We start from the raw sequence: 25,624 nt of genomic DNA on the forward strand, positions 1-25,624 counted from the left end.
CTTTACCCCACGGTGCCCAACCAGACCCTCCACCGACGAGCTCCAATTTCCAGATACCACTGGCTGCCAGGGGTAATTGCCGCAGAGGAGGGGGGGGGGGGGGGGGTTCGCGGGTTCGCAGGCATCGCTCCACAGAGCCTCATCTGTACCTGCGGACACACACACCTTCCCCACCCGCAAGGTCCCAAAACATTTCCTCCCCCGCTGCCATTCAATTCTCACACATTTCCATAGCAGATGTTTCAAAAGATTTGCCATGGCCTGCTTCATGTGAAATCACATTTACAGTTTACCATTACATCTCAAAACACAATAATCACCACTCATTCATTATCTCTTCATTATCACCACTCATTATATTCGTTCGTTCGTTCTTCGACCACGTGTTTCTCCCCCATTTCCCCAGATAGTTTTCACTGTTATTAACCTTCAATGTTTACACTTTCCCCTCAAGTTATGTATTCCGTCATATTTTATAACACCTTTTTCTTCTTCTTTAAAAGGCTGCTTTCGACTTGCTTACCAAATCAATTCATCCCCAAAAAAATATCCATCTCCTATAGTGCCTTTTTTCTACATTCCCTAAACTCTCCTGCACTCCATCCTCCATCCAGCGTCCTTAAACGTATTTTTAACTCGAAGGTCACAAGAAACTCATTTTGCAATAAATGTTCGTTTCCCATAAATCGTACACTTTCTAAAATCCAATCTCACCCCTCCCCTCCAAATCTTCCCCATAACCCCTCCCCTCCAAATCTTCCCCATCACCCCTACCCTCCAAATCTTCCCCATCACCCATCCCTTTCAAATCTCCCCCCTTGCCCCCTCCCTCCTAAACTACCCCCTCACCCCTCCCCGCCAAGATGCCCCCTTGCCCCTCCCCTCCTAGACTCCTCCCTCACCCCTCCCCTCCAAATCTCCCCCATATCCCATCCCTTTCAAATCCCTCCCCTTGTCCCTTCCCTCCCAAACTCCCCCCTCACCCCTCCCCTTCAAATCTCCCCACCCTCAATGCTTCTCAATTTCCCCCCTCTCACTCCCCCTCCTCAAAGCGTCCTCCCCGCTTCTTCCCCCTTCCAACTCTCACCTCCATCTCCCCCAACCTTCTGCCTCGCTCTTCCCCCTCCTCAAATAACACCTCATTGTGCCTCACCCAATCACCATCAAACCTTTTGTCCGCCCCATCCTGCCCTTTCTCCGAGCTATTCTGAAATCTCTGACACACCTTCAACAGCTCTCCCTACCTCTTCCACCTCTTCCACATCTTACCCTACCCCTCCTCCCCCCTGTTCTGTATCTGATGCTCCCCCTTCCTCTTCATTAATGGTATGGACCTCAAACATCCGGGGCCTTCGTTCAAACTTAACTGATCTCTCCATACAGGTTGCTTCTGTCAAACCAGACGTGATCTGCTTAACAGAAACTTTCCTCCTTTATGATGTCTCTGATTCCTTAGTATCTCTCCCGGGCTACTCCCTCCTCCGGTATGATAGACCTGAGCCTCGTCCTGGAGGTGGGGTTGCTATCTTTATCAAAAACTCTCTTCCTCACTCGCCCTGCACTGCACTCTCTCCACCTCACCCCCAGGAATACCTCTGGCTACGGCTTCCCCTTCGCTCCCACCTCATGTTCATATGTGTGTTGTACCGTCCACCAAACAGTGATGACTCCATCTACATCTCGCTGTCTGATAATATGGACCAACTTCTATCTACTCATCCCAACTCTCTCTTCCTCATATGTGGTGATTTCAACTGTCATCATGCCAGTTGGCTGGGTGTGGGTACCTCTCTCACCAGCCATGGCTCCTCAGCAAAGGACTTCTGCGACTCACTGGGACTGACACAATCTGTCAATTTCCCGACCCGGATCTCAGTCAACGGAACATCTTCTCTTCTGGACTTGGTTATGACTAACTTCCCTGAAAATGTCTGCTGCTCTTCTTCTGCTCCAATCGGATCATCTGATCATGTCCTTGTTAAAGTGGACATCTCTCTGACCATCCTCAGGGAGCCTGCTCAGCGTCGACGAGTCTGGCATTTCACTCAGGCCAACTGGCACGGTCTTCAAGCAGCCATCAATCATCTGGACTGGTCTCCCATTTCTACCACCTCTGACATCAACTCATCCTGGGAATTCTTCCAAAGTAAATTGCTCTCTCTCATGCACAGATTTATCCCATCTCGTCTTCAGTTGTCATACCCTTCCTCCCGTCCATGGTACACGGAATCTTGTGGTGAGGCTGTTGCCCAGAAACAACTTGCCTTCGTCTCCTGGAAAGCAAATCCAACGGAAGGAAATCTCATTTCCTTTCACAAAGCCCGAAACAAGTGTGTGTCCACCCTCAGGAGAGCTAGGAAACAATATCTCTCCGTTCTCAAGACCGAACTCTCTTATCTGTCTCCCTCTTCCAAATCCTGGTGGCATCTGGTCAAATCTGTTTCTGGTGTCTGTTGCCCCTCCATCCCCTCCCTTACCTCAAACGGCTACACAGCTGACTCCGCACGTGAAAAAGCTGAATGCCTCAACTCTGTGTTTGCCTCTAAATCTTGTGTCCCAAACCCATCCCTCTCTGTACCCACCATACCCAGTCGTACCCTGCTGCTCCTGGACTCCGTGTCCTTTCCTCCTGACAAGGTGGAAAAGTTTCTGTCAAGCCTCGACTCTGATTCTGCAACTGGACCCGACGGCATCAGCCCACGGGTCCTAAAATCCTGCTCTGCCGCTCTATCTCACCCTCTCTCTGTTCTCTTCACCCTCTCTTTTGCTCAAGGTCAACTGCCATCTGCTTGGAAATCAGCCAACATCACCGCTATGCACAAAAAAGGTGCAAAAACAGATCCTAGCAACTACAGACCAATCAGCCTTCTCCCAATTATCAGCAAAGTCATGGAATCCATCATTGCTTCGGATATGAAATCTTTCCTCTTCTCCAATGGCTTGATCTCTGATCATCAATTTGGTTTCAGACCAGGTCACTCTACTCTGGACATGCTGCTTCTGCTGTCTCAACAATGGATGGAGGTCCTCAATGCCAAACAGGAAATTAGAGCTGTCTCCCTCGACATATCACGTGCCTTCGACACGGTCTGGCACCCCGCTCTGCTCACCAAACTCTCCTCCTTTGGTATCCATGGAAATCTCCACACATGGCTGGCGGACTTCCTCTCTAGTCGTCGTCAACGTGTGGCCCTGAATGGGTTTCTCTCATCTCCTCTTCCTGTTCAGGCTGGAGTTCCCCAAGGCAGTGTTCTGGGCCCCGTGCTTTTTCTGGTCTTCATCAATGATCTCTCTGACTCTCTCGAAAATCCTCTCTATCTCTTTGCTGATGACTCCACTCTCTGCCGCTCCAATCCTCTTCCCTCAGATCGGCAGTCTGCAGCCTCCTCACTCTCTGAAGACTTGGACAAAATCACAGACTGGTCAAACAAGTGGAACATGTCTTTCAATCCTGACAAATCTCACACTCATACTATGTCTCTCCGAAAAGATCGACTGGACAACCCTCCCATCTACTTTCTCAACAATCCACTCCAAGAAGTTCTGTCGCTCAAGCTTTTGGGTCTCACTATCTGCCATGATCATTCTTGGGAAAACCACATTTCCAAGCTGGCCTCCAAAGCCAGTCGCCGACTGGGCATCCTCCGTCGTGCGAAGTCCTTCCTCGGCACACCTGAGCTCCTCACCACATACAAGGCTTTCATCCGCAGCTCAATGGAATACTGTTCTCCCCTATGGGCCGGTGCTCCTGCCTCACACCTAGCTCGGCTTCACGCTGTTGAAACCAAAGCTTTCAGAATTATTGGAATCTCCTGCGATGAAGCTCTCTCTGAGGGCCTTTCACTCACTCACCGCAGGCAGGTAGGTGGTCTTTCTGTCTTCTACCGACTCCTCTCCGGGCTTGCACCCCCAGCTCTCTCTGTGCTCTGTCCCCCAAATATTCCTACAGGTCGCACAAGATCTGCCAGCAACCCTCTGATGGTTAAACTGCCGAAATCTCGGCTCTCTGCTCACCTTCACTCTTTCATTCCTCTTTTCTCCCGCCTCTGGAACAAACTCCCTCACTCCCTTCAATCCCACTCCTCCCTCCAGGTCTTTAAAACAGCTGTTCACCACCATCTCTTATCTTCCCCCATCCAAAACCTTGATCTTTTCTACCCCCGCTAATTCACCCCAGATCCACCTTGTTTGAAATTCCAACTTCTTTCCTGGAAGTCCTGGCAGTGTCCATATGTTTTATACCTCTCCCACCGCCCCCTTCCCTTGCCCCCCCCCCAAAGCCCTCGCCCTCTCTCAGATCTCTCGATGTCTCCATGTCTCTCAAATGTGTCCATGTCTCCATGTCCCTGCTCTCAAATGTTGTGTTTGTGTCATTCCCCCTCTCTCCCCATCTTGTCTACCGCTCCCGATGTTATATGTTTTATGTGTCGGTTTGTCTTTCTGTGTGATTAATGTTCGCTCTTTCACGAGCCTCGATCTTGTATACAAAAAAAAAAAAAAAAAAAACTCTAACCTCACGACCACATGAAAACACATCACCACAACACTAACACAAACGCCTGAACACAACGGCCTGAACGCTGTCCCGGTTAACGTCGATGCTCCCCTCGCATGCTCACACCATGCATTCCTTTCATTACTCACAAAGCCCAGACTCTCCGTTACTTCCGCCACCGCACTCTCTCGTGCATACCACCCAGGCACACTCACACACTCCGTTACACACCTCTCATACGCACACCCTGGCGCACTCTCCCTCGGTACGTACTCCGTACCACTCATGGGGGTGCACTCTTGCATCCACCCATTCAGCGCACACCTACCCACGGGTGTGCAATCCCCTATCGCACACCCAATCACGTGCTCCACAACCAACTCAGATGTGCATTCTCGCACATGCTCCTCAACCATCTCACACTCTTGGTCACACTCACTCCCACTTCCACACTCTGTTGTGCACTCACCCTCGCTTTCACACACTGTCGTGCATTCGCTTTCACCTTCTGTAACACACTCGCGCTCTGGCGCCGTTCGCACACGCGCGCCATTTCCACTCACACAGCGCACCACGGACCTCCCACAAACGGCCGGGTTACGCTGGAATCCCAAGCGCGTGAAAATTCTTTTTGCGCTAAACACTTTCCCGAAAAACCTTTTAGCACCATATACAGCCCGACCCCCCTTGGCGCTTCCTCTTCTTCGCTCCACCACCTGCAAACTTTCCACTTGGTTATGCAGCACGACATCATGATGTGAATACGGACTTTGCATGCATTCCATTTCTTCCTCCCGCGAGTGCTTTTCTAAGTCCGTCTCTTCTGCCCCAATTTCCACTATTGGTTGGATTTTTCTTCCTAGCCCAATGACCGCCGGCGCGCTTAAAAATTTTTCTTTTAATTCTGCGGCCGTTGGCTTTCCCATACCCCGGGTCGCGATTTCTACACCCGTCCACGTGACTGTGCTTTGCTCCAACTCACTCAACCCGCGCTCCTCGAGCCGCGTTACCTCGTCGCGTACCGATGTGCCTTTCCCGCTCGACTTTCGGTCTATGTCCTCTCCCATCTTTTTTATTAACTCCCCTCGGGTATCCATTTTTCCTCTTGGATGTCCATTTTTTCAAGTAATTCATTTATTTCATTCTTTTGGGCATCCATTATTTCTCTTTTGGATTGGTTCCCCATCTCTCTCATTTCTGCCATGAATTGCGCCATGAAGGCTGGCATGTCGCCCACCCTCATTTCCGCAGCAGGCGCGGCCCTCATCGCCATGTGCGAGGCGCCGCCATTTTGTGCGCCTGCAACCCCTGCTACCGCACCTTCTTCAATCCCCTCTTCCATTACTCCCACTTCTTCCCTGGGGTCATGGGTGGATTCTAACCCTTCCTCTACCTCCTCATTTCCCCCCACTGGCATCCAATCGCCTTGACGATCCATGGCACGATTTTAATTTGGATGTTATAATAAAATTTCAGCCGCTCGTAATTTCGACCAAATTTTTTTTCAGATGTATTAAAATTTGGTTTGGGTCCAATCCCACTCCTGACACCAATTGTTGCGGATTCGGGGGTCGGCTCTCCCCTTATCAAGGGGGGCTTAATCCCCTCGTCTTTTAAGCTGGCCGTCCCCCAATCCTGGAAGCTATGACGATCCTTCCCGTCGGAATTAGCTAGGGTGATTGGTCAATGAAGTCCCAAATACCTACTTACTAACCCGACCGTAAAGCAGGGAAATAACTCCCGCTCGAACCACGGATAAGATGGAAATTGCCGAGCGGTTAGCAATCCGCGGCCCGAGCCATTAACAATAAAACTAAACCCGATCCTGAGCGGTTCCGAAATCGTGCCACAGGTACTCAATTGTGAAAAGACGCAAACGATCAAATAAGAGGAAACCCAGAAAATAAGAAGAACAACGAGTGGGTTTATTAATTATTTACAAGACCCAAATAAGAGGAAAGGAAAGCATGTACAAGAAGAAGAAGAAACAAAAGGACACAGGGCAATCTTATCTAAACAGTCTTAACTTATTACGACCCCAGGACGAACAGACACACTCACACGGGATTGTAGTGGTAGGGGAGGAACGTCCAGGCGATGGGTTCCGGCTCCGGTCCACTCCAGTCCAGGCTCCGGTTCCACGGGCGAAACCCGGCAGGCAGCTTCGCGCGTATCGTCGGACGCGAACGGACCTTACGTATCTCGGGGTTACATATATCGGGGGGACTGGGATGCGGTGTACGTAATACGTAGCTCGTGCCAGCTCTCTCTCTCTCTCCCGATCAATGGCTCGTATCACAGGCAGTTTGTGCAATCAGTGTCTCCGCACAGTCCTTTGAAACAAGCGCGCCTCCCGATCAATAAGTTCATAAAGCGCCTTTCCCAACGAGTCCGTATCATCGACGGTCCCCTGCGCAGTTCTCTACAATCAGCCGTCTCCGCGCAGTCCTTGAAAGAAGTCCGTTACAATCAGCCGCCTCTGCGCAGTCCGTAAAAGGGCGCCGTGCTTGCGCTTATATATCGCGCTTTGAGATCAATGCGCGCACTTCGAAACCACGCCCGCCAGTGAGCTCACCTCAGCCCTGGTTGGTTGGTGAGGGCTCACCGGCTCCGCCCTTGACGGCGAGTTGACATGGCCACGCCTCGTTCCCGGCGCTCCGCCCCCTTCTTCCTCGAGCTTGACCGCGTGGTTAATGGCGTTTGTTTGAGCAAACTTCAGCTCAACACAGCGAACGCTGCTGGCAAGCAAAGGCGCATAATATAATAATTGCTAGAGAGAGGTTGGAAAGGAAGCGAATGGGGCCTATCTTATTTGATTAATGCAACGCAGATTCAACTATTGGGAACACGGCCTTATCTGACACATAATAAGGAAATAACTAAAGTTCCTATGGTGGCCTACATGTTGCATATGGACTAACTATGGGTGCGACCTTAAACCTTTTAAATGATGGAATATTATTTGCAGGTATTTACAAAGTGAGGGGTTCTCAAAACCACAACAATATATATATATATAGCTTTTACAGGCCCATCCGTTTTGGGGGAGTGGGGGTAAGGAAAGAGGAAAAAATTACCCAATCAAAGAGTGCTTCATAACCTCAGTGTTGCCCAGGTAAAAAAGAAATTGTAATACCCTCTGCCACCATAACCAGGTGTCGCTGCATGGTACACATTTACATAGAGAATTTACGCCCCTCCCCCGGCCCCCCACATCCGCCATGGCCTCATGCGGGGAAGCCACACCCATTTCAGCCACACCCATTGCTGACAGGTATATATTATAATCAAGCGAACAGCCATGCAATCTCCATGGACAAACATTGGCAGTGGAATGGGCCGTACTGAAGAGCTCAGTGACTTTCAACGTGGCACCATCATAGGATGCCACCTTTCCAACAAGTCATTTGGTCAAATTTGTGCCCTGACAGAGCTGCCCCGGTCAACTGTAAGTGCTGATATTGTGAAGTGGAAACGTCTCGGAACAACAACAGCTCAGCCGCGAAGTGGTAGGCCACACAAGCTCACAGAACGGGACTGCCGAGGAATAATTTTCTGGGGCTGTTTTTCATGGTTTGGGGTCGGCCTCTTAGTTCCAGGGAAGGGAAATCTTAACGCTACAGCATACAATGACATTCTAGATGATTGTGTGCTTCCTACTTTGTGACAACAGTTTGGGGAAGGTCCTTTCCTGTTTCAGCATGACAATGCTCCCGTGCACAAAGCGAAGTCCGTGCAGAAATGGTTTGTCGGGATCTGTGTGGAGGAACTTCACTGGCCTGCACACGGCCTTGAACTCAACCCCATCGAACACCTTTGGGATGAATTGGAACGCCGACTGCGAGCCAGGCCTAATCGCCCATCATCAGTGCCTGACCTCACTAATGCTGTTGTGGCTGAATGGAAGTAAATCCCTGCAGCAATGTTCCAACATCTAGTGGAAAGCCTTCCCAGAAGAGTGGAGGCTGTTATAGCAGCAAGGGGGGGGGGGGGACAAACTCCATATTAATGCCCATGATTTTGGAATGAGATGTTTGACTGGCACATACGGGTGTGATGTTTGGGTGTCCATATACTTTTGGCCATGTAGTGTACTTTGAGCCCCTCGAGCCGCCCGACACCAAATTTTCAGGGTATATTTAGGGGGATTTGAATTTTGTGATTTAATTTGTTTCTTCAGATTTCTCATGGGTTTAATTGTTTGGCTTATTTCTCCATTGTGGTGGACCAGTCCCATTACTTTGTTTCGTAAATACTCCAAGACCAAGGATTATTGATAGGTAGGACAGGAAACTCCTATTTTGTCGTGGGTCCTATCATAAATTTTGTTTAAAATCGTAAATTTCAATCAAATTAACCTTCAATTTTATGAATTTGCATATTGGGTCTCTGAATTGGTTCACCAGTCAAATGCTCGAAGCTGATTAGTTCGTTTTTTTTTTAGATCAAAAGGTCAAAGGTCAAGGTTGCATAAAATAGTCAATTTCTATCTGATTGACTTGAAATTTGAGCGGGGTTTGCATGTTGGGTTATCGAAGCACATTGCTTTTGAGTTCAAAAGTTCAAGGTCGCCTAAAATCGTTAATTTTTTTGGTATTTTTTAGCTGTTTTTGTCATGTTCAACATGCAGAAGAAGTAGTCTGAATACAAATAGTCAGGTTCACGAGGTTTTTTCGTTCAAAATTTTGGTAGGTTAGCAAAACTATACATTTTTGGAATATTCAGAACATGAGGAATCCAAAAATTAATGTTTACATTTGCGTAGACACCTTTGCGAAAATGACACTCAGGACAGTGACGAAGATCTGTAAAAGCATATTCCTGAACGGTATAGACCTCGTAGATCCTGTGTATAGGACTTATAGTTCAATCTGATACTACCTATAACTTCCTATAACAACCTATAACTTCAAACAACAACAACAACAACATGCATTTTAAGGCCATGTTCCCTGCTAGAGCGGGGGTTAGCCTTGCAGTCCCCATGACAATCTTCTCCATTTTGCCCTATTTTCTGCATCTCTCCTTGTTAACCCCCTTGCCCGCATTTCTTCTTCCACCATCTTTAGCCAAGTCTTTCTCGGTCTTCCCCGTCCTCTACTTCCTTCTACATTAACTTCCATCACTCTTCTCAACCAGTCACTTTCATCCTTCCTCAATACATGACCAAACCATCTCAACCTGTTCCTCTTCACAGCATCAATCACAGGCAATATTCCCATAATCTTTCGCAATTCATCATTTGTCTTCCTCTCTCTCAACAATACTCCGCACATCCATCGAACCATTCGCATTTCCACCCTTTCCAGCCGTCGTTGCTGCTCTACATTCATTACCCATGTCTCGCTCCCATAAATCATAACACTTCTCACACATGCAGCATACACCTTTCCCTTCAGCTTCAGCGACACTCTCCTCCTCATCAGCACGCCACTCAGTTCCCGAAACTTCTTCCATGCACATCTCACTCGAGCAACCGTTGCCGAGTCTGATCCACCTTCTCCATTCAGCATGTCTCCGAGGTAGCAAAATGTTTTCACACCTTCCAGCTTCACGCCGTCTCCAAGATCCAACTCAACATTTCCTCCATCTGCAGCTCCCTCTGTGCACACATTGTACATTGAATGGAGTTCACTCCGACACCCTTCCTGCACACAGCACACGGCCACTTCCCAGTTCTTTCCACCTCACCACATGCTTTACCACTTGCCATCACCTCTGTCTTTCCGATATTCACCTTCAGACCTTTTGTCTCCATACATTCCTTCCACTTGTTCATCTTTTCCTTCAGTCCATCCATACTTTCCGCAATCAACACCAGATCATCTGCATACAACAACTCCCACGGTAAACCCTCCTTTACGGTCTGAGCCAGCACCTCCATCACAGCTACAAATAGTAGTGGACTTAGTACCGACCCCTGATGCACTCCCACCTTCACCTCAAACTCACCACTGTTCCCGTCCTTCGTCCTTACAGCTGTGCGTGCTCTTTTGTACATTGCCATCACGACTCTGATCAACCATTCCTCCACTCCTAACTTCCTCAATGCCCATGTCAATACTTTGCGTGGAACCCTATCGAATGCTTTCTCCAGATCAACAAACCCAAAAAACAACTTCCTCCTCTTATCCATGTACTTCTCCTGCAACTGCCTCACAATGAAAAGCGCATCTGTCGTTCCTCTTCCTGGCATAAATCCAAACTGCATTTCGTCGATCTTCACTTTCTTCCTTATCCTCCTCTCCAACACCCTTTCCAATACCTTCATTCCATGCTCCAATAACTTTATCGCTCAGTACGAGCCACACTCCAGAGGGTCACCTTTCCCCTTGTATAGAGGGACGAGGGTACTCAGTTCCCAATCCACTGGAATGCGGCCTTCTTTCACCACCAGATTACAGATCTCTGTCATTCTCTTCACACCCCAACTTCCTGCTGCCTTCAACATATCTCCCACAACTCCCGTCGGCCCTCCCGCTTTTCCACTCTTCATTGCTTTTATCGCTTCCTCAACTTCCTTCTCAGTTATCTTCTCTGCCGGTCCTAAAACTGGGTTACTCTCTATGTTGCCATCCCATTCATTCTCTGTATTCAACAGCATTTCCATATATCTTTTCCATCTTCCTTTAATTCCATCTGGGTCGACAACGATTTGTCCCACTTCATCCTTCAAGCAACTCACCCCCATCACATCACACCTCTCTTTCGCTATGTGCTTTGCAATCCTGAATACTGCTTTCTGACCCTCTTCCGAATCCAAGCGTTCTCCGAACATTTTCCTACATGCCTCCTGCGCCTTTGCTACCTCTTTCTTTGCAGCCTTCCTGGCTGCCTTATAACTTTCATGCTCTGCTGTTTCTGCTCCCGTACCCTTCGCCTTCTGCCACTCTTTGAACTTCTTCCTCTTCTCGTCAATCCTCTTTCCAACCTCAACATCCCACCACCATGTTTCCGAGTGCCTCGGTGGTCCTTTTGTCCATCCACATACCTCACCAACGGCTCCCAACAGACTAGCTTTCATTGACATCCAACCACTTTCAAGCTCAACCACATCATCCTCTACCCCACTCAGCCTCTCTTTTAATGCCTCCCTTACTGTCACCTCTTTCAACCTCCACACCTTCATTCTCGGTTGGTACTTCACCCGCCGAGCTCTCCTCGCACCTTTCACCCTTATGTCGCAGACAACCAAGTGGTGCTGTGAAACAGCCTCCTCCCCCGGGATCACCTTTGTGTCCCGGAGGTGCCCCCTATCTCGCCGACGCACCATCAGGTAGTCAACGGTTGTCGTCGACCCACCTGACGTGTATGTAACAAGCTTATTGTCCTCTTTGTGGAACTGAGTATTACAAATCAACAAATCAGCTCCATCAGCAAACTCCAAAATCCTTTCACCTTCTCCATTTCTCACACCATATCCGTAACCCCCATGAACTCCCTCAAAACCATCCATACTCCTTCCCACATGTCCATTCAGGTCTCCTCCCACCACAACAACTTCCTCATCTTTCACGTTTTCCATCAGCTTCTCTATCGCACACCAGAACTTGTCCTTCTCTTCATCGCTTCGACCAACCTGCGGAGCATATCCCGAGATGACGTTCACCAAGAGCTTTCCAATCATCATTTTCACCATCATCAACCTATCACTCACTCTAGTCACACTCACCACACTGTCTACAAACTCCTCAGAAAACAGGACACCAACACCATTCACGCCCTCCGGGCACCCTTGCCACACAAACTTGTATTTCTGTCCCTGCCTACCCTTCACCATTCTCACACCACTTCCCTTCCATCTCGTCTCTTGCACACAACATATGTCCACTCTTCTTCTGACCAATACTTCCACCACTTCTCCTGATCTCCCTGTCATTGTCCCCACATTCCATGTCCCAAACCTCAGAAACCGATCTCCACTTCGGGCTGCACCCTGCCCATATGTACTTGTGATTGTCATGGTTCTCTTTTTGAGGCAATGTTTTTATGGCCGGATGCCCTTCCTGACGCCAACCCTCTTAGTCGTCTCTTACGACACGCAGGGATACGGTGTACCTATTCTGACCAGGGTCTGGGAAACTGGGAAACGTTTAAAACATGTAAATTCTGGGGGGGGGGGGGGGTGGGGGGGGGCGTCAGCATCACGGCTGCGGTTTAAACATATTCCAACAATATCCAAACAGAACCATGAAAAAACAATCCGGGAAAAGTCTCCAAGCGAGAACGTGGATTTGAGAAAGAAGGAGCAGAGGCGGAAGAAAACGAGATACAGGGGGCGGGGCACAAGCCGAGACGAGGAGGAGAGCGAACAAGCACGTGTTCGGGAGGAGAGAAAGAATCAATATATAATTCTTTGTCTCAGGAGGTGAGGTGAGGGGGAGAAAACAAAATAAAAGAAACAAGCAATACAGTGAAGGAAATAACCCAAACCGACAAAACACCGAAGGGGGGAGGGAAGCCCCAAGTCATCAGGCCGCGCACGAGGTACGACTCAGAAAACGATTAACTACACACAAGTTTGCACGAACCACAAACCAACACCAACTAGAAACACACAATAACACGTACACAGCAAAATAACCAGTGGAAATTTGACAAAGACAAGAATGGGAAAACACTCAAACTTCGATGCCGTGGAGAGCTCGAAGCACGCCTCACTCGCCCGAGGAACCGGAAGAACCTATAACTTCAAAGGACTTGCAATATCATGTATTATGTAATAGTTATATCACAAATATAAAGACAATGGTTTTCAATTACCTTTGTTTGTTGCTTTTCTATAATCCTGAGCACTATTTTGAGGCCTTTATTGGATTCCTTGACCCAGAAAACATAGGATTAGCATATTTAATTTAGTCTCTAGGTTGACTCGAAGCCGAGATCGCGCAAAATATGTATTTTATGGCGGCCATTTTCAAAATCCAAAATGGCGGCCATGCAGGTGTCTGTGCAAATGCCAACATTGATTTTCATATTCTCCATGCTCTGAAGATTCCAAAAATGTACAGGTTTGCTAATCCCAAAATTTTGAAAGAAATTATATTTGTTAACAAGGTGAACCTGACTATCTTCATCACCGTCCTGAGTGTCATTTTCGCAAAGGTGTCTACGCAAATGTAAACATTAATTTTTGGATTCCTCATGCTCTGAATATTCCAAAAATGTATAATTTTGCTAATCTACCAAAATTTTGAACGAAATTATATTTGTTAACATAGTGAACCTGACTAAAAGCAGACATGGATGGTCTTTGCATTTTCAGATGCTTTTGTAGTTTCAATTGTGATGTGTTTATTTTTGGCTGCCACCCACCTACCTCTATTTTCTCTAAGTCCAGGAACCTAACTAACCCCCTTATTACCATAGGAAATTGGGTTTTAACTATCGCGGTTTTGAATATCACGCCATTTTCCAGGAAAGTAACCCCGTGATATGAGTTTACTGTATAAATTTCATATACAGACTTCCTTTGTCAGCAAGTAATGCACAAACCCCGCCCACCCAGAGCAGAGGGTGGGTACTCTGATAGTTTTTTAAAAATATTAATGACCCCAAAATCCTGACCAATGATGGACCAGTATTGCTTCATAGAGAAGCTATGCTTCTGGGGTATTTGCATGGATCAATGATTGAGCTTAAGATTGCATCTACCTCTCCGCTCCCCTTCTTCAATGTTCATGAAATATGGACACAACAAGGCATTTTGTACAACATATAAACTGCATTGGCACAGTGCAGTCACATCAGAAAACCTAGGTTTGATTCCCCAATATACGGGATGTATTCCGTCCAGGATCCGGAGCACTTGGCAGACGTCGAGCGGCTGTTGAGGCAACACGACACTGCTTTTGAAAAGCCGGGCCTGGCGGTGCAGGTAAGTCCATGAGGTCAGAATATTGTTGTCACTGATCATTGTCACAGTTATTGCACATTTTATGATTGGAGTTGGATTTGGAATTTTTGAAGACGATGATGCGCAATGGGTTTGAGAGGGTCCGCATCCTTTCAGGAACTGTTGAAAATGCATGGTGGACATCCTTTATACAATGTAACCTCTAACCTCCAAAGCTAAAATGCATTAAAGGGAAATGGAACACTAACAAAATATTTGATGAGGGTGATTTAAAAAAATTAAAGATGGGTGTGGGGAGAGGGTTTAGACCTCATGGATCTACATCTGGCTCAAGTTACTAAAAGATCAGGTCCAAATAACCTGAAAACATTGAATAGCTCAATATTACCTCAAAGAAAATGAGAATTTGACACAAAGTGAAAGTGACAGGGACTGAGGCATGCTTGTTGCCAAAGGCAGACCGATTCCATATGAAGAAGAACCACTTGTTTCGCGTCTTCAGACGCAGAGGGCTGCCGAGGCAGTTTTTTCCCTTGGTTTGGGGGTACAATTTTGGACAGGGTGACAGGCTGAGCCACCTGGTGTTATTTTAACGGCAAGAGAGGGGCTCAAATTCAGGACCCGATAGTCCGGGGCCCCATTCCACAAAGGCCTTGTTTGAGGAGTTTGCACAACCCATTAGCTGGGAAACTTTCAATGTTACCTCGTCTTAGGTGCATACCAGTCGGTAATCCCCAGGTGGGATGTAGAGGTCAGAGGTGGTCACACAATTTATAATTCAACAATGCATCCATGCCCCATAGACCATAACATTTCTTGAAGAAATATGTGATTTGAGAGATTTGACCCTCCAACAAGCCATCAAAAATCTTTTTAATGATTCCTATAAATTGTTTTTACAAAATAACCTTTAATCAATTGATGAACATTAAAATTATGCTTGAAGTTCTATAAATGGCCAATAATAAGCCTTCCAAAAGCCAATAATATAAACAGAATTGAGAACATAAATGCCCTCCATTACACGTGATTTTCTGAAAATCCTGACTGAATCCAATAATGCACGGCATAAAGAACATGTAAACATATAGCAAACTTGGACATTACAAATATAAACCAACACAAACTAGAACGGCACTCGGTAGAGCGCAGACCTCCGCCAGGCTGAACAGTTTATGTTTTGTATCCCACTGATAGTCCGGATCCGCAATCGAACCTGAACCAAAATCGAATTGGCCTGTTCTTGTCACCTACCCACTTATCCACCAAGTTTTGTCATAATCCTTCCACATCTTTTTGAGATATCGTGCTATACATAGTTTTTGGCCCCATCTCTCAATGGTGAAGAATCACTTAGAAACACTAAACAGACGATATTATCAGGATTTGGATACAGTTCTTCACCAAAATTTAAGAAACGTGTCCTTGTCATACACCCAACCTGTCCAGCAAAGTTCGTCCGTATCCGTCCACTTACGATGGTGGAGGTAATTACATGTAGCAAACCGATACTTATTCCACGTCTACATACATGGCGTATATATACCTACTACTACGACTATTACTAATCCACATGCCCAACGAAGGGGCGTAGCGACCCCATAACTGTCGGTCTTCCATGGATGGAGGATCCACATACACAGTGATGTCACCAGCTGTGGGTGCCTCTTCCTCCAAGTTGGGGAAGTGTGTAGCCTGGGGGAACTTAAGAGCCTGCTCAAAATGTTACTTCCAGCTGTTGAGGGTGAGGGTTTACTTATTGTTGGGGCAAGGTTTCCCGCTTGCCTTCATGATCTGAATGCTGCTTTTGCTTTTATTTTAATTTTGACCAGTATGCATGCACTGGATTGACTGAAAGGCAGGTCCAAGGTAATCTCGATGAATACCTTCCTCAGCTTCATAAGCCAGGTGTCCATACCACGAGTGAAGGTCTTTCCTTGCCTTCACTCAATAGATGCTTCTAAGGGTCTTTCTTTGTGGGATGTTTCCTTGAAGTTGTGCTTGCCTCATCATATCAATAATGGCCAGTGTATCAGTCGACAACCAGGGCTGTTTCTGTGTCTACTAAATCCGACTGTTTGAGATGCTGTAGTGTCACGGACAAGAGGCCAAGACTCCTCAACATCTGGCAGACAGGTCTGGGTCACGAACCATGGCTTCCATGTTCAATCAATGGTCAGGTCTTGCTTGGCAATGGTATACAGAGTGTAGGCAGATATCAGCCACAACTAATCTGTGATCAGTGTTTGCCGGAGCTTTGGCGCCTCTAAAACCCCGATATGATTTGAAAATTGAATGATCTCGAGATAAAATGTGATCCAGTTCTTTACGTGTGTATCGGTGGAGATTCAGGTGAATCTGTGTGTCTCCTTCTGAACCAATAAACCAGAACCCATAGGTTATCGGAGGAGCAGAGGAAGATCATACGAAGAGAGTTGTCATTAATATAGCCTGATCCGCAGTTCCTGATAACACCATCAAATCCTGTACGTTTTGTGCCAGAGGATGTGTTCAGGTTGCCGAGAATCAAAAGTTGGTCCTGATAGTCCATGGGCCAGGGCAGATGTCGGTACCATGTGGGGGCACAAAGGCTCACTATATTTTTTGGAAAGAACATTGGCTGGGGCATATATTTTGATATGATATCCATTCCAAATTGGTAGCTTCATAGTATTTTGGAGGGAAAATGTGTATTTTGGGGGCAAAATCCAGTTTTTCAAAAAAAAACAACAAAAAAAAAAACTTGTGACAGGAAATTACTTTTGAAAGTTGAAATTAATAACTATCAACAGTGTTGATTTTTTCAGGTTGTTTACATTACGGTTTTTCTCTGGTTGCCATGGAAACGGCCGTTTTGGGGCAAAAAAGGTGTTTTTTACACTATTTTCTAAAAAATTCATATCTCCGTAACAATTCAATATATTTGAATAGTTTCAGCTGAAATTAATTCCTTAGACCCCAAGGTAGTTTTTTAGTAACATATAAGCACAAGATCACATGTCAAAATAGGGAATTTTTGTGGTAGGAGAATATCATTTTTTTGGGAATTTTCAAAAAAATCCCAAAAATAATGAAAAAAATGAAAAATCAATACATTCATAGTTTTTACACACATTGATCAATACATGTATATCATCACAAAACAAAGAAAATATGCATTCTAGACATCCAAATCATGTCCTTGTTGCTATGGAAATATTTGTTTTGCATAATGTGACATTTCTTGCAATACATCAGTTAAGGATAAGTTATCACTGTTATTGCAGTCTGCTTATTTCCCAGCTATTTTACATGCTTGAATACAATTGATCTGGAACCAATGGTCTAACTAGCCATTGTTGCATCATTTGAAAGTCCCCAGAGTTACATATACCACTTTAAGAGACTGGTTGCCAGTAACAGAATGGGTGAAATCTTAATGTAATATATGTTGACAACATTCATCACTTCTCAATTGCAAATGTGCTAAAATGTCTCATTTTGCTAAGAAAAACATCAACTTGACTGATACATGTTAATAGTTAGTTCAAGTGTGTTAAATTGCCAAAATTCACATGGTCACAGTTTGACTGTGGTTTACATTTAAGAATCACTGTCACCATCACTATCCTCACTATATACATCTGTTTGCGTGTCGTCCACAGTTTCCTCGAACTGGTTGTCACATTTTTGGTTTTTGCACATTTGGGTACATTTCAAGCCATTCGTAATGCATGGGCAATTCGATGCATCACATAAACGAACACAATTACAGTTCATCAGTTCCAAGACTGCTGATGGTGCTGGCAGACCAGTCATCCATAGAATCTCTAGGCCCCCATTGTCACCTATGGTCCAGCCGCAATCGCTAGGTCGAGGAACTTCGGGTATACACTGGAGCGAGCAACGCCATATGCCAGCTTGGTAGTTTGCCCGTTGAGCATGCTGGAATAGGCAATCCTTGCATGGAGGTAACTGTTCGGATTCCGTGTTGCCCCTCTTTGCACAGAAGAGCTGATAACGACACTCATTCACGTCTGTCAATCCAGTTGATACATACAGATTGCATGTGAAGGCTTCAAGTTTCTGCATAAGTCCCTCGGATACCTGCCAAGACTGACCTAACTCGTTGAAGCACTCTCGGTAGGCTACCACTGACTTAGTTAGTTTTAATCCACGAAGTTTTCCTCTGCCAGCAAAAGCACTGACTGAATCGCAGCCTGTAAAGGCATGCAAACCTATCAGAGCTGTGCACAACTCCTCACCAAGGCTGCTTGCAACTTTGCCTATGTCAATGTATGTTCGACGGGTTTTTGTGCTAATTCTCTGATACAATATTGGGCAACGAATACTGTAGAAGAAGGCAATGCTGATCACAAGAATGTCTGTGTCTTCAGCAGTTATGATGACGGCTTTATATTCATTCATTGCTGCATTTGCGGCATGCAGGAGGACTCGCGTGTCTGCTTCCTCTTGTGTACACAACATCGTATTGTCTTCTTCCCATTTGTTTATTGTCAGCTTATAGCAATGTTCCTCACATGTTACATAAAGAACCTTGGTGCCCAATCTGCCCCTGTGCTCTGGTCTCCTCCATTCTTCAATAATGAACTTGTTCAGGCAAGATTTGTTCTGAGGAGTCTGCAAGAATTTTCTCCACTGTTTAATCTTGTGTCCTCTGGTTATATTCTTGAACTGCAGGCCCTCTTCCGCCCCATGGCTAGATCTTTCAGCATTCTTTATCGACTCATCACGGTAGACATCAAACACAATATCAATCCTCTGGCTGTTGGTGCCCTCATGAAGTGCTAATGTGAGACAACTTTCTGCAAGCTCTGCAAATGTTTGATTGTCCCCTTTCAATCGCTGAACCAAACTCATTCCATCAATGATAGTAGTGGATGGCTGTGGGATGGTTTCAGCAGCATCGATATCCTTTACCAATGCTTTGGCAAGAGCTGATTTGTTGGTTTTTCTCAATGAACCATCCGGTGTCGCCAGGGACCATGGAACGGGGCCAAGTGGGTGCGCGAGTACTTGCTGAAGATTTAACTCTCGGCTCTGAGCTGCAAGAATCATGTGTGCAAACAATTGCTTGTCAGCTCGTAGGATTATTTCCTTCCCATTTGATTGTGTCACACGTTTCTTCTTGGTCATATCTGAGAATGTTTTCAGTTTCTGTTTGACAAGTTTGCTGTGGAAGGTTTGAGTGGGGGGATCAGCCTCCAGACGATTCTTCTTGAAGTTGTTGTATGCTTCAACACCAACAGCATATGCCTTTTTTAAGTCATCAGCGATGTCTGTGGTGGCAAGCCGTCCAGTAGAAATGCTTACAAGTTCTGACTGATCACCACTCATAGGATTCATCCATTCATGCTCAAGGATATCTGCAACTGCCTTGGTATCGATATGATCCTTCTTTATCCGTGGAGTCTGAAGATCAGAGTGAGAAAGCTGAGGAGTTGGATGATGTACCATCTCACGCATATGCCGCAGAGCAACACTACGGTATTCTGATGTCATGTAGTATCGGTGAAGTGATTTTGATTTTAGACTGAACCCTTTGGTGCCCCCAGGTGTTTTGGTGTCCCTGTTAACTGTCTCCTCTATCGTTTGATCAGCTGGGATTCTACCGAAAGGATTCTGGCCTCCTCGTTGGACTGAGGACCCTCCACTTATGAAATGGTCATGTATCTCTGGGTGACTTGATGGAAGTTGTGACATCTGAGCAAAATATATCGGTAGATAACGAGAATAGTTTATTTTGTCATATGCAAATGCCCAAGGGATCAATTGCCTGATGTAGCTCAGATGCAGTAGCCAATCTCCCTCTCTTGATGCCCGTATCAGACCTAGCATGATGTCGACCATATCAACATATGACACCCAGAAGCTGGCTAATTCACCTCTACTGCCATCTCGCAAATTTTGCAGGAATATGTCAAAGAGATGGAGAATACGTTTGACACTAGGTTTGTCAAGGACTGCATTCACAGAGTCTTGATTGATGTCATCACATGTCAGTTCAATGCATTGAATGGCATCATCTAAGATGACAACATCTGCCATGTGATTGGTTTGCAACCATGGGATGAATTGCTTCCATGCCAATCTTAGAATGGTTTCATAGACTAGCTTGTGAAGTCTGACCGCTCTATTGTATTGATGTCCGTCCATCACTGCTTGCACAGAGCCCTGAGCGATTATCCCAGATTCTACAGCAAGTTCTCGCAGACCTGCATCTTGAAAACGCTTGCCTATGGTGGATTGGAAGTTCATTATTGTATGGAAATCTCCCATCCTGAGAACAAGACCGCTAAAATTTTCAGGGTGCTTCCAAACAATCTCAGCACTCTTTGCATACAATGCTTGATCGAACACTAATACCATGCGAGGCAGCTGCAATTCACGTCTGATCATCTCAGACTGAATCAGAATTTCAAAAACAGTTGACATCTCTGTTGCTGGTGCATTTATAGTTGGTAGATAACCTATGGTGTTAGGCATAACATTGACATTGTTACGAGCCAGAATGTTGAATCCTGTCCAGCTCGGCACAGTACCATCTTGTTGGCGAAATATCATCCATAACCAATTCTTTAACTGCGCTTCTGTAACTGCATCTGTAGCATTTGGTTCAATCGAAATAATTGGTGCTGGACCAACCCGTTCCCCAGAATTGTGCTGAGGAAGAGGGGCCTCTTCAATGTCGATGGATCTCTTTTTGCTTTTTGTAACAGGTGTTTTCGGCTGTTCTTGTATGGGTCCAATAAACTTGTCCTGGATTGCAATGCCGTTCACACGGTGTGAAGTTCCGCCACCACTCAGTGTTTCTTCAAGTTTATCAATATTGTCCCACAAGGGTAGTGGCCTGCAAAACCAGAACGCTGGCTGGCAGACTGACCTCAGATATGGAGCCAAACTTCTGCATACACAATACAACAACAACAACAACATGCATTTTAAAGGCCATTTTCCCTGCTAGAGTGGGGGTTAGCCTTGCGGTCCCCATGACAATCTTCTCCATTTTGCCCTATTTTCTGCATCTCTCCTTGTTAACCCCCTTGCCCACATTTCTTCTTCCACCATCTTTAGCCAAGTCTTTCTCGGTCTTCCCCGTCTTCTACTTCCTTCTACATTCATTTCCATCACTCTTCTCAACCAGTCACTTTCATCCTTCCTCAACACATGACCAAACCATCTCAACCTGTTCCTCTTCACAGCATCAATCACAGGCTCTATTCCCATCATCTTTCGCAATTCATCATTTGTCTTCCTCTCTCTCAACGATACTCTGCACATCCGTCGAACCATTTGCATTTCCACCCTTTCCAACCTTCGTTGCTGCTCTACATTCATTACCCATGTCTCGCTCCCATAAATCATAACACTTCTCACACATGCAGCATACACCTTTCCCTTCAGCTTCAACGACACTCCCCTCATCATCAGCACGCCACTAAATTCCCGAAACTTCTTCCATGCACATCTCACTCGAGCAACCGTTGCCGAGTCTGATCCACCTTCTCCATTCAGCATGTCTCCGAGGTAGCAAAATGTTTTCACACCTTCCAGCTTCACACCGTCTCCAAGATCCAACTCAACATTTCCTCCATCTGCAGCTCCCTCGGTGCACACCTTACATTTGAATGTAGCTGCCACACTGGTTAATGACCCTCTCAGACCACTACATTTTTGATGAACCCATTCAGCGCACATTGTACACTGAATGGAGTTCACTCCGACACCCTTCCTACACACAGCACAGGGCCACTTCCCAGTCCTTTCCACCTCACCACATGCTTTACCACTTGCCATCACCTTCGTCTTTCCGATATTCACCTTCAGACCTTTTGTCTCCATACATTCCTTCCACTTGTTCATCTTTTCCTTCAGTCCATCCATACTTTCCGCAATCAACACCAGATCATCTGCATACAACAACTCCCACGGTAAACCCTCCTTTACGTTCTGAGCCAGCACCTCCATCACAGCTACAAATAGTAGTGGACTTAGTACCGACCCCTGATGCACTCCCACCTTCACCTCAAACTCACCACTGTTCCCGTCCTTCGTCTTTACAGCTGTGCGCGCTCTTTTGTACATTGCCATCACTACTCTGATCAACCATTCCTCCACTCCTAACTTCCTCAATGCCCATGTCAATACTTTGCGTGGAACCCGATCGAATGCTTTCTCCAGATCAACAAACCCAAGAAACAACTTCTTCCTCTTCTCCATGTACTTCTCCTGCAACTGCCTCACAATGAAAAGCGCGTCTGTCGTTCCTCTTCCTGGCATGAATCCAAACTGCATTTCGTCGATCTTCACTTTCTTCCTTATCCTCCTCTCCAACACCCTTTCCAATACCTTCATTCCATGCTCCAATAACTTTATCGCTCGGTACGAGCCACACTCCAGAGGGTCACCTTTCCCCTTGTATAGAGGGACGAGGGTACTCAGTTCCCAATCCACTGGAATGCGGCCTTCTTTCACCACCAGATTACAGATCTGTCATTCTCTTCACACCCCAACTTCCTGCTGCCTTCAACATATCTCCCACAACTCCCGTCGGCCCTCCCGCTTTTCTACCCTTCATTGCTTTTATCGCTTCCTCAACTTCCTTCTTAGTTATCTTCTCTGCCGGTCCTAAAACTGGGTTACTCTCTATGTTGCCATCCCATTCATTCTCTGTATTCAACAGCATTTCCATATATCTTTTCCATCTTCCTTTAATTCCATCTGGGTCGACAACGATTTGTCCCACTTCATCCTTCAAGCAACTCACCCTCATCACATCACACCTCTCTTTCGCTATCTGCTTTGCAATCCTGAATACTGCTTTCTGACCCTCTTCCGAATCCAAGCGTTCTCCGAACATTTTCCTACATGCCTCCTGCGCCTTTGCTACCTCTTTCTTTGCAGCCTTCCTGGCTGCCTTATAACTTTCATGCTCTGCTGTTTCTGCACCCATACCCTTCGCCTTCTGCCACTACTTGAACTTCTTCCTCTTCTCGTCAATCCTCTTTCCAACTTCATCATCCCACCACCATGTTTCCGAGTGCCTCGGTGGTCCTTTTGTCCATCCACATACCTCACCAACGGCTCCCAACAGACTAGCTTTCATTGACATCCAACCACTTTCAAGCTCAACCACATCATCCTCGACCCTACTCAGCCTCTCTTTTAATGCCTCCCTTACTGTCACCTCTTTCAACCTCCACACCTTCATTCTCGGTTGGTACTTCACCCGCCGAGCTCTCCTCGCACCTTTCACCCTTACGTCGCAGACAACCAAGTGGTGCTGTGAAACAGCCTCCTCCCCCGGGATCACCTTTGTGTCCCGGAGGTGCCCCCTATCTCGCCTACGCACCATCAGGTAGTCAATGGTTGTCGTCGACCCACCTGACGTGTATGTAACAAGCTTATTATCCTCTTTCTGGAACTGAGTATTACAAATCAACAAATCAGCTCCATCAGCAAACTCAAAAATCCTTTCACCTTCTCCATTTCTCACACCATATCCGTAACCCCCATGAACTCCGTCAAAACCATCCATACTCCTTGCCACATGTCCATTTAGGTCTCCACCTACCACAACAACTTCCTCATCTTTCACGTTTTCCATCAGCTTCTCCATCGCACACCAGAATTTGTCCTTCTCTTCATCGCTTCGACCAACCTGCGGAGCATATCCCGAGATGACGTTCACCAAGAGCTTTCCAATCATCATTTTCACCATCATCAACCTATCACTCACTCTAGTCACACTCACCACACTGTCTACAAACTCCTCAGAAAACAGGACACCAACACCATTCACGCCCTCCAGGCACCCTTGCCACACAAACTTGTATTTCTGTCCCTGCCGACCCTTCACCATTCTCACACCACTTCCCTTCCATCTCGTCTCTTGCACACAACATTCTGCATACACAATGCTGTCTCTATTTGCTCCATCATTGAGTATGAGATACAATGTCCAAGTCTGTTAAGAATTTTAATGAGTTCAACATTTCCTGTGATACACTTGACCACAAGAGCCAACAAGATATGTTTTGGTGGATGACGCCTACCGTCAGTAACCGCATATATTAAATCTTGGCCTATTGAGCAAACCTGCCTTTCGACACGAACACTAGAGTTTGTTCTACCTTGCTGACCTGTTATGATCATTTGCAGAAAATGTGTAACTGCATTAGGTATGTGTGCGGATTCAGCAGTGAGTTCTGATGGTTGTGGTGGCCAATCTTCCATTAATCTCTGGTTTCGAATAACAGTACGCATTTGTAAGGCAGCTTTGGTTACTACTGACATCGGGTCACTTTCTGATGCTTGTAATGCATTTATTGTCATCTTCAGTTCCATGTTATCTCTGGCAAGTTCATCCCTTGACAAGGTATCAGTATATACTAACAATTTGCCACTGTCATTTTGAACAAAATGAAGCAATCCACCAAACTCGCTCTCCAATCTGCGGCGGATATGCTTTTTAGTGGAGTCCTTTACCTCCACAATGCCGGACATTTTCATTGATAATAATTGTAGTCGCAGTGTCATATCAGTCAGATATATCACTTTGGGCTTTTGAATGATTTCATTTCGAATGAATTTGAATAACTCATTGTATGAGAGTTTCTCAGCAGCCTGGTAGACAGATTCGTCAGTTTCCATATGGGCAATGTCGCCATTGTCACTGCAGCTGGCAGGTACCTTCTCTTCTCTTGTATAATGACGATAGCATGACCTATGGTAATGGCCCTCTGCAGCTACAATATCCCTGCTAAGAACAGCAAGAATTCTTTGGTCCATCTTTCGTATGGCAACCTGTCTGATTGTTGAGTCAGCCCGTAGCTGAGTGCATTGTACAAGTCTTTCCTTAGAATGCTGCCCCTTCAGGTATTTGTTACTGTTTTGACAAAATATGCACTTTGCTTCATAAACTCGAGAAGAGCTTGGCTCCTGCCTCAGTACCACTTGTCGGGAATGTTCAGCCATGTCTATATTTTCCCCGGGTTCCGTGGTACATAATCGATCAAGGTTCCTTTTTAATGTGAAAACACTGCGGCATTTACGATGATATTGCACAGGTGGGATATGTCCCTCAGCCAGGTCCACTGCGATAGTCAGAATAGGCTGATGGTTTCTGATTTCTGCTGCCCTTAACAATGTCTGCCATGACTGCAAGTCCTTTGGTGACACCCGTTTAGAATCGTCATCTGTACAGTGGATCAAGCAGTCTGTACACAACCGCTTTGGTGGAATTAGACCATCTTCCTCCATTCTCAATGTGC

The 25,624-nt window shown here is 46.1% G+C and overlaps 1 protein-coding gene across 6 annotated transcripts in view; it reads left to right on the forward strand.

The window, feature by feature from the left end:
• ACTR5 (actin related protein 5) overlaps nt 1–25,624 on the forward strand; it is an 81,261-nt gene that overhangs the window by 43,554 nt on the left and 12,083 nt on the right. For all 6 annotated transcript variants that reach the window (XM_078779321.1, XM_078779320.1, XM_078779322.1 and 3 more), the window contains one exon: nt 14,292–14,372. In XM_078779321.1, coding sequence (XP_078635447.1) covers nt 14,292–14,372 — 81 coding nt within the window. The remainder of the gene's footprint in view (nt 1–14,291; nt 14,373–25,624) is intronic.

This window comes from Myxine glutinosa, chromosome 5, assembly GCF_964187855.1.
Source record: "Myxine glutinosa chromosome 5, kmMyxGlut1.1, whole genome shotgun sequence".
NCBI classification, from domain to species: Eukaryota; Metazoa; Chordata; class Myxini; order Myxiniformes; family Myxinidae; genus Myxine; species Myxine glutinosa.